The sequence below is a fragment of the Ascidiella aspersa genome, chromosome 2 (assembly GCF_963924565.1).
Source record: "Ascidiella aspersa chromosome 2, kaAscAspe10.2, whole genome shotgun sequence".
Taxonomy (NCBI): domain Eukaryota; kingdom Metazoa; phylum Chordata; class Ascidiacea; order Phlebobranchia; family Ascidiidae; genus Ascidiella; species Ascidiella aspersa.
In genome coordinates, this window is record NC_139448.1 from 22,560,642 (window position 1) to 22,569,443 (window position 8,802).

An 8,802-nucleotide genomic window follows, 5' to 3' on the forward strand; every position below is an offset into this window, starting at 1 on the left:
CTGGTTGGAAAAACGCCCTGAGATTTTGAAAGTTCGGCGCCTATGGCTGCATTACTGCCAATTGGTTAGTTTGTATCCTTTTCTAGAATAATAGGTTTTTAATTTAAAATAATAGCTAAATGTTACAAAAACAGTTGAAAAAGTCTTATTAATACAAACTTTATTAAAAACGATAATAGTGAGCACATAAGGTGGTGATACAATGAGGGTTTGTGTAAATTAATCAGGTTAGGTTACTAATAAAAAGTTTAAAAAATAGTACATACTTTTGATGACTGTCCTGCTTTTTGAGCATTATCAATGGCAGATTTATACATTGTTGTCCTTTTTTGCAGCAGAGAAAGAACATCACTAGGTTCAACAGATCGGGGACTTGGTGAGCGACAAGCAATATCTTCCTTAGGACTAAGTTGACTAGGAAAATCTTCCTCCACAATATCAGTAAGTTCCGACTATAACATATACATTATCAAATTAACAATTAAAAAAGTTTACAATCTGTGCACATGCTTTACAGCAAGGTGTGCAAAATATTATGAGGGTCCCCGTTTCCTAGACTAACCAATACAGCTTCCCTAGGTGCACTTTTTTAAATAGGGGCCCCTGTTAATTAGCTAATAAATCTGACAAAGCTGATAATTGACAATATAAAGTTCATCTGTGAATAAACGCCTTAGGATAACTCTTAAACAACTTTATTTTTCGCAATGCATGTTGTGTATAGAGATGTCTGATAATTAATTAATTGACATTTTATCCAATTTTAGAGTATAAAGGAAAAATGTAATGTAGATGTAAAAGGTTTGCACTTTCCATGGGCATGTGGTAAATCGTAGTTTGTATAGATCGGCTTAACATGGACACTTTAGTGTACAAGAGTTGACTTTGCTGGTGGACATCAGCAACTGCAGTTGTTCCTTTTGTGGGTGCAAAATAGAAAAATGTTGTTGATGTATCGCAAATATCTATAGCCTTGGTCTCTTTTAACTGTTAATAAAGAGTCTTCCAGTTATGCAATCAAAAAATTGGCATACTGTGAAGACATTTTAGTACCCATAGCCAGACATTTAAACTGTTAATAGTGTTGGTTACCAAACATGAAATTGTTATGTTTCCAAGAAAAAAAATGAAAGCATTGGTGTAGGGTAAACTGGGCAGCAGTTTGACGATTGCCAGTTGTTATGAAGGTGTGCGATAGTGGACAGCACATCAACATCCTTTGAGCATGAGACACATGTATCGTCCACATACCTTTTCCAAACGCTGGGAGGATGAGCGAAGGTAGAAAGCGCCTGCTCTTCAATAGTATCCATAACTAGGTTGGTGACCAATACCGACACCGGTGAACCCATTGCTGTACCCGTACACCTGTTGGTAATAATCACCTCGGAAGGTAAGGTGTGTCGCTTCCAGACAAAGCTTTTATCCTGTCATAAGGTCCTCATGCTACCACTGCGATCTATCTTAGAGACTGTAGTCATTTTTCAGCCTAGTGGATGCCACCTCCATTGCCAAATTAATGGGGACGTTGGTGAATAATGACACCAGTGTGTCATCGAACAACATTTTAACATTGGTGATAGCTTCTACAAACTCGGTGGAGTTCCGAATGTTCTGTCCGTGTTGCTGACCAGTGGTGAAATAATCCCAGCCAAGTATTTGGCAAAATGGTACGTTGGGCTGCCAACAAATGACACAATGGGTTGTAGTGGTATACCATCCTTGTGTATTTTCGGTAACCCGTAGATTCGAGGTGCAGTGCCGTCCATGCTGTTCAATAAATGGAAATGTGCATCGGATACGCATCGTCTCGTCTTATGAAGAATATGTACAAAATTGTTGAGCAACCGTTCAAGTTTAAGCGTGGGGTTGCGTTTTAACTTGTGATACGTTTTGGTGTTGATGACCCAATTCTTTGTTGTTTCCTTCCCACTGGTGACTTATGCCGGGGGGTAATCGCAAGCAATTGCTTCGCGCAGTGCTCTTTTAATCGTTTTGTACATACATTCACGCCAGCGTCAACGTATCGTTTTAAGCGGTCGAGGTGAGACAAAGCTAAGCAATGTGTGCAACATTTTGGTATCCAGTAGGCTCAATGAGGAAAAATCTCTGTTTGTGACAGACCTTGTGGAAAAAGTTGATATGAACTGTTTTTGCACATAAACACAAATCACAGCATCAAAGAACCAAATTGACAAAACAGCTGGAAAAAAGTCGTCTCTGCAGGGGCGTATCCAGAAATCCAAAAAAGGGAGGGGGTGTCCATTAACATCCAGCAAAAAGCAAAACTACTGTCCATTAATGTCCAGCAAAAGTCAAACTTTAAACGAAAACCGAACAGGTACGTCGTCGACAATCTTGCCAGGCGCCAGCTGCAAAACCGCTTCGAATGCAAACGTTAACTTTAAGCGAGATACTAAACCAAGACTGTGAAAAGCTATTTTTAGTGAGCCGCGAGTTACTTTTGAATAGCTTAGTGGTCTAATGTAGTTGTTGGCATAGTCGTACAATCATGCACTTTATTTTAAAAGTTGGTGTGGCATAGAAATTTTAAATTGGCTCAGCTTGGAAAGGCCCACGTGCCAAATGTAGTCCTGGAAGTATGTCAAACTATATTTTTTGCCAACTTGAACTGTATTAAATTTAAAAAAAAATCGCGCTTCACATGTATGTTCTTCGTTTTATAGTATGTTTTACATTATGATATGGCAGTGTTTTGGGCACCAAGGCGCCGTGTTATATTTCACCTTAAAATCAAATATTCTGATTCCCCAACTTTTTGTAGTGGTTTTACCTAGTGGGCCTTCAATAGCTCTGAAAAGAGTACTTTTGGCCGTGACGAATAAAGTTTGCCAACCACTGATCTAAGGTATTTGCATAGCAGGCAAGTTTTTAAAAGCTAAGTTTTGGATGTCAGCAGCACGAGTTCTATTGTTAGTGAAGTGCCAACATTACTTTTTATTCCGCACTTAGGGAAGTAAAAGCGATTTCAAAATTTAAACTTGAGTGGTTAAAATTGACCTGTGCCAACTCAGGCAAATAGTTTGTTCATGTTGTCATCTATGAATAATATTACAAATGTTCACAGGTTTTTTCTAGGAACGTTTGCACTAGCACCATTCTTTTTATTAAACCTACATGAAACAATTTGGCATCATGATTGTCTATTTGTTTTGAATATTACACCAGGTGGTTACATGCCACTTCCACACAGGCCTTATTCTTATAATGAATTGCTCTTTTTGTGTTAAAGTATTTAGTTAAACTGTTAAAAGACACAATCAGCAGCAGACAGCATAGGGATGACATGACATGTATTTGGTCTATTTATATGTATATACCATGAATTCATTTTCATCCTCTTCGGTAACACTGTCATCAGAATCATTTCCAACTTCTTTCATTGATGACTCTACTTGTGCATTAATAATAGACCAATCCAACACTACAAGAAAAATAAATTAATTGCTTTTGCCAAAATAAAATATCGTTAAGAATAATTTTTGAAGAATAAGCCACCTTTAAGTACACTGTCTACAAGTAAACATTGGTATTTTAAAACATGAGTATTATGATGCTCTCCATGACTTTTGCAGGTAAGTGCATTCTGTTCATCCATCCTTCATGCATTGTCATTATACTTCTACATTAGGGGTGTTTGTACATTTTTTTTCATTGTTTTTGATTTATTTTCCATCACATGTGACAAAAAATCAGTTTCATGATTTTGTATAGTCGGGCAGTAACCTGGTTTACCCACTATAATGTAACATTGCAGGGCACTGATTTAAATAAGTAAACCTAATCAATGTTTTGCTGTTACAATGGTTTTAAAGAGCACAGTTGGTTAAAACGTGTTATTACTCATCGTTTATGAGCATGATGTGAAAAACAAAAAACAGCATCCGAGTATTTCTGCACCTCATCTCACATTAATCCACTCTGGTCTTTTTAAACTACTAAAATAAAATGTGATTCACAAGCTTGCCCACCCAACGTACTAGTATATCACTGAACTATTATACATCGACAGTCATCACACAACTATTATACAGAACATTGTGAACAATGCACATTGTTGTTTTCACCCATTATTACAGCAAGTATGCATGATCACTAGACATGGTCAAAGTAGAACTTCAGGGTATTCTATAACAGTGCTCCTCAACCAGTGTGCTGCGAGACCATACCAGGTGTGCTGCGATATTACCGAATGCGATTTACTTGTGTTTTGTCAAGAGTACATCTTAATAGTTAGTAGAAATGACACAAAAAGCTACATTAAAGTTGGCATTTTAGAGGTATGTAATAATCCATGTGCAACTTTAAGGACTTTTCTCAATATTTAAAAATTTTTATTTTTTTAACAATTTTCAGAAATTCAACTGGTTTACCTATAAGAATGGACTGTATAAACAGTGGCTAACCAGGTGAGGTTTCAGACCTCCTTTGATATTACCGATTTTGCCAGGGTTTAACAATCTCTCTGAAGCAGCAATGCTTTTAATGTAATGTCTCTTTGTTTAGTCGACCATAAATTCAGGATATTTTATGTTTCGTTATATGTTCAGGTTGGCTGGTTAGCAAGTGTGTATTTGACAATTGACAACACAAAGTCTAACCTTCTGTTTTTCTCGCCAAAATGTTGAGTTAGGCATAGCTAAATTCCTTGCTGTTCGCTGTCATATTCTAAGACCATATGTTTAGTGTGCAATTGACACAACTTATTTTTCCTTCTCCGCAGCTTCTATTTTAGCTTAATTGGCACACAGCTTGGGGCAGATGTTGCGCTAATCAGGGCATAATACCACCCTGAAAATATCTTTGTTTAGTATTGCAGCATGGTAAAAGGCGTGCTGGTAATTTAGCACTGGTCTTGTACAAAGAACTTGGGAAACTGAGCTGCTGATTTTTTTAAGAACATTAGACGGAAAATAGGGGAATTACGAAAAAATATGTAAAAATTGCCCCCCGCCCTCCTGATTTTCTGGATACGCCCCCGGTAATATGTCAAATTTTTGGCCCTCGGCAACACTTATTTTGCTTTGGGTTGCCTTGCTTAGATAGCCATGTGGAAAATTATATTATCAATTGACATATATTTCTGAGGTGTGCTGCCAAAATATTTTAACTCTTTTGATGGCCACAAGTAAAAAAGTGTTTTACGGTTGCTTTGCTGTGTATGCAACTTTTTATTGTTAACTAGTGTATAGTTTATCCCAATAGTCAACAGACTTTTGTAATAAATAACTGGATAACTGTAAGGGTTAATCTGTTAGAAATATGGCAAGGCAGATATAATTTGTTTTTGCTTTCACAGAGTAAGTTGCGGTAAACTACTTTGTGTTGTACAGTACATGCCCAATGTCTCCGCTATTTAAGGGTTGGCTATGAATTAAAATTTGTACTTGCCAGTCTTACTAGCATGCCTTACTCTTAAGCGCGTATACACTACACATAGTTCTTGAACAACACATAAAGAGGCACAAATGGAATGTAGTTATGTGCGTTTGCTTTTCAAATCGTCACGCCCAAAACGCACAAGTTGACTATAATTTAAACTGTTGACCTATACTTGCAATTTACCTTTTGATTTATAGTCATTAACACTGTCCTGGACAAAGCAATGAAAAAAATTTTTTTTTTCTGTAACAGTTTGATTTATAAAGCTGCTGTTATAGCATAAACACTTTAAAAGGGCAACTTTTAAATCGTTTTTAAAGAGTCGTTAAGTAATTTGCTCTAAAAACAAGCATTGTTGCCTATAAATACATGCAGCAAGCAAATCATACTCAGATTTTCAAAATGAAAAGGGATAAAAACGGACACATAAATAGAGCCTTCTTTCCAACATAAGCCGGTCATATAGATGGAGAGTGTGATATTGGCATGTTGCGGGTAGTATTTTATCCACTTTTAATTAGTATGAACCACCATTATTTATGGGTTTTTGTTTAAAAAAAATGAATTCAGTAAAGGAGGGACATGAAGTCAGAGCAAATGAGAGAGCACAGTAAAAAGTATGTTGCTGAAAGCCTAGGAATGCCAAGAAGCTCCGCAATTAAGATGTGCAAAAACTTGAATGCCAATGTTTCAGAGCATGAAAGCATGTAAAATGCTCAAATTTAAAGGCAAAAAGGGCACAATTTTAAAGATGCAGACAAAAGACGAGCATCTCGCTTAATGGTTTTGAATTGCTAAAGACAAAAAAACACTATGTGTCTCACAAAATGGTGTGACTTATTTAACAATCGCTATGTAGGCTACAGTAGAACTTGCATACAATGGACACATATATACTGCCTAATTGGCGTGTCAGCTTTTTTGGTGTTATTCTGCCCGGGCAAATGTAATCTTAAATGTAATCTTTTGTGAGTGTTTACCATTCGAGTAGGACTCTTGTTAACTAATTTGCAAAATTTGAATTACTGTAATACAGATATAGTCTCTGCCCCCGAAAAAGTAAGACAACACTTAGTTTTGTAAATAACCTTACTGTCTCTGAGTTACAGAAGCCAGAGAACAGAGATAAAAGAGCTGCATGTAACTATGAAATAGCTTGTTGAGAAATGTAGTTATATATGTAATAAATTTATTGCCGAGGTTCATTTTTAATGTTAAGTACTTACATTCTGTCTTGGGCTTTTTTTTTACAGTTGTATCTTGTCCAAGTAGTGCTGCCAGTTGTTGCTCCATGTCATCATCATCATCATCCACAGCTTCATCATAACCCATCTAAATACATCAAAATTATTACATGTCATTCCTTATCAGAAATACCTGGTCAGCAGCCGCCAGTCCGCGAGGAGTTTGTTACCGGCCCGTAGCAGGGTTGCCAAATTAAAATTTTGGTTTAAACCCTAACTGTACGTAAACTAGTATTTTTTGTCATGTATGCCTGGATGGGGCTGTAGGCTTTGTTCCGTCTGTCTGGCTTGACATTTCGGATAAAAGAGGTCGCATCACTCATTGTATCATTCACAAAATGTTGGCTGGCCAAAAATTATCAACATAGCTCCTAGTGTATTCGATGATATAGTAAAAATGATCAACCTCATCAAGGCACTGCACTTAACACCCCACTGTTTGAGCAGCTATGTGTGGACATAGATGCTCCACACAAAAACCGTTTTTGCACACAGAAGTAAGTTGGCTCTCACAAGGAAAATCGTTAAACAGACTGTTCAAATTGCATAAACCACTGCAAAGATTTCTAATTTAGAAACCTTCAGATCTTGCTAACAAATTTATAGCTGAAAATGTGTTCTAGAACTTGCCTACTTGTGTGACATATTCAATCTGCTTAATGAACTAAATCTTTCACTTATGAGAAAAATGATAACTAGGTATTCAAGTTGGCAGATAAAGTGGCTCCATTTAAAGAACAACTTAAATTATGAGAGAAACGCATTTACAAAGGGGCATTTCAAATGCTTCAAACTTTAGGATGATCAAGCGTTCTCTGATTTTGAAAGCAGTCAATAACGTGTTATATTACTAGAGTTCAAGCGCTAAAGGACTGCAAATAAGTGGAACCGTATTCCATTTATTTTCGAAACGTAAATGGCCCCGAACTGTGCGACAAGATGACCCAGTGCTAGACATTGCAAATAGTGATTGCCTAAAATGGACTTTTCATGAAACTATACTCTACTAATGTGTTGGATGGATGTATTGCCAGAATACCCTGACCTTCCACAAAAGGCAAACATTTACTGCCTTTTTTTCCGACATCTTAGTTATGCGAGTATGAATTTTTTGTGATGTAGCAATGATGACGAAACTGAGAAAAAGACTGATAGTTCGGAACACATTGCATTTTTTATTACGTACAATAATTCCAAGGTGGAAGCATCTTGTTGCGGCAAAACAAGCTCAGTTTTCATTGGAATAAAGCAGTAATAAATTTCCTTTGCTTAACGTTTGTTTTTTAAAAGCGTGCTAAAATCTTGGTTTTTAACAAAAAAGGTTGTCGACCCCTGATCTAAATAACTCATCAATTGAAGTTACTAAATAAGTCAGTAATACGGTTTGCCATTACTTATGTGGACAAATTACTTCAAGCCTTACAAAATATATAGGGCTAGATAACTTAAACTAAACATTTACATATTTTTTTGTTATTTGAAATAGAAAAAAAATTATAACAAAAGTAAGTTAATTAAAAAAAATAGCCGCAGGTTTGTGTTTTAAATCCCACACAAAATTCACAAAATGCAATCTGGCACAATAAATAAATCTTACCATCTTCAAAACATTCTGGTGTCCTCTTTGGTTCAAACCCTTTCCTTTTTTGTTAGACATGTGTATTTTAAGATTTTGAGGAATGTATTAACATTCTGTAAAATAAATTAATATAATGGAAATGTTCTGATTTCAGATTTTTTTTTTTAAAGATTCATTGTCAAAAATTCTCGAGAATAGAAAACAAATCACAAAATCAAAAAATAAATATAAGAGACAAAATTTTATTACTTACAATTCCAAGACAAAAATTTGAAACAAATTGCAAGATAGAAAAAAATAATATTAGAAACAAACCTTTAAATCTTACAATTTTTAGTTGCTAAATTAGCAGCATTAACTAGCACAAAAGTAATGAGATAGTTGAACATCTTTATGTGTAGTTTGGTGTTGCCATTAGTAAGCGCCAGTGGCAGATGCAAAGGAAGGGTAAAATATTTTAGGGCTCTTTCAATTTGGCACGTAAAAAAAGCAAAAAAAAGGTACTTTCTACAAATTATGCTTTACGCACTATATTTGGGTTAGGGTTAGCGTTTGGGTGTGGGTGGGTCAAGCATT

General features: G+C 35.9%; 1 protein-coding gene across 2 annotated transcripts in view; it reads right to left on the reverse strand.

The window, feature by feature from the left end:
- The window catches only part of LOC146164338 (coiled-coil and C2 domain-containing protein 1-like), a 44,505-nt gene extending 36,046 nt beyond the window's left edge, over positions 1-8,459 (reverse strand). For both annotated transcript variants that reach the window (XM_083381319.1, XM_083381320.1), the window contains exons 1-4: positions 8,245-8,459; positions 6,630-6,735; positions 3,342-3,445; positions 267-452 (exon numbers count right to left, since the gene is read on the reverse strand). In XM_083381319.1, the coding sequence (XP_083237445.1) occupies positions 267-452; positions 3,342-3,445; positions 6,630-6,735; positions 8,245-8,304 (456 nt within the window). In that variant the 5' untranslated portion in view covers positions 8,305-8,459. The remainder of the gene's footprint in view (positions 1-266; positions 453-3,341; positions 3,446-6,629; positions 6,736-8,244) is intronic.
- Between the last annotated feature and the right edge of the window lie 343 nt (positions 8,460-8,802).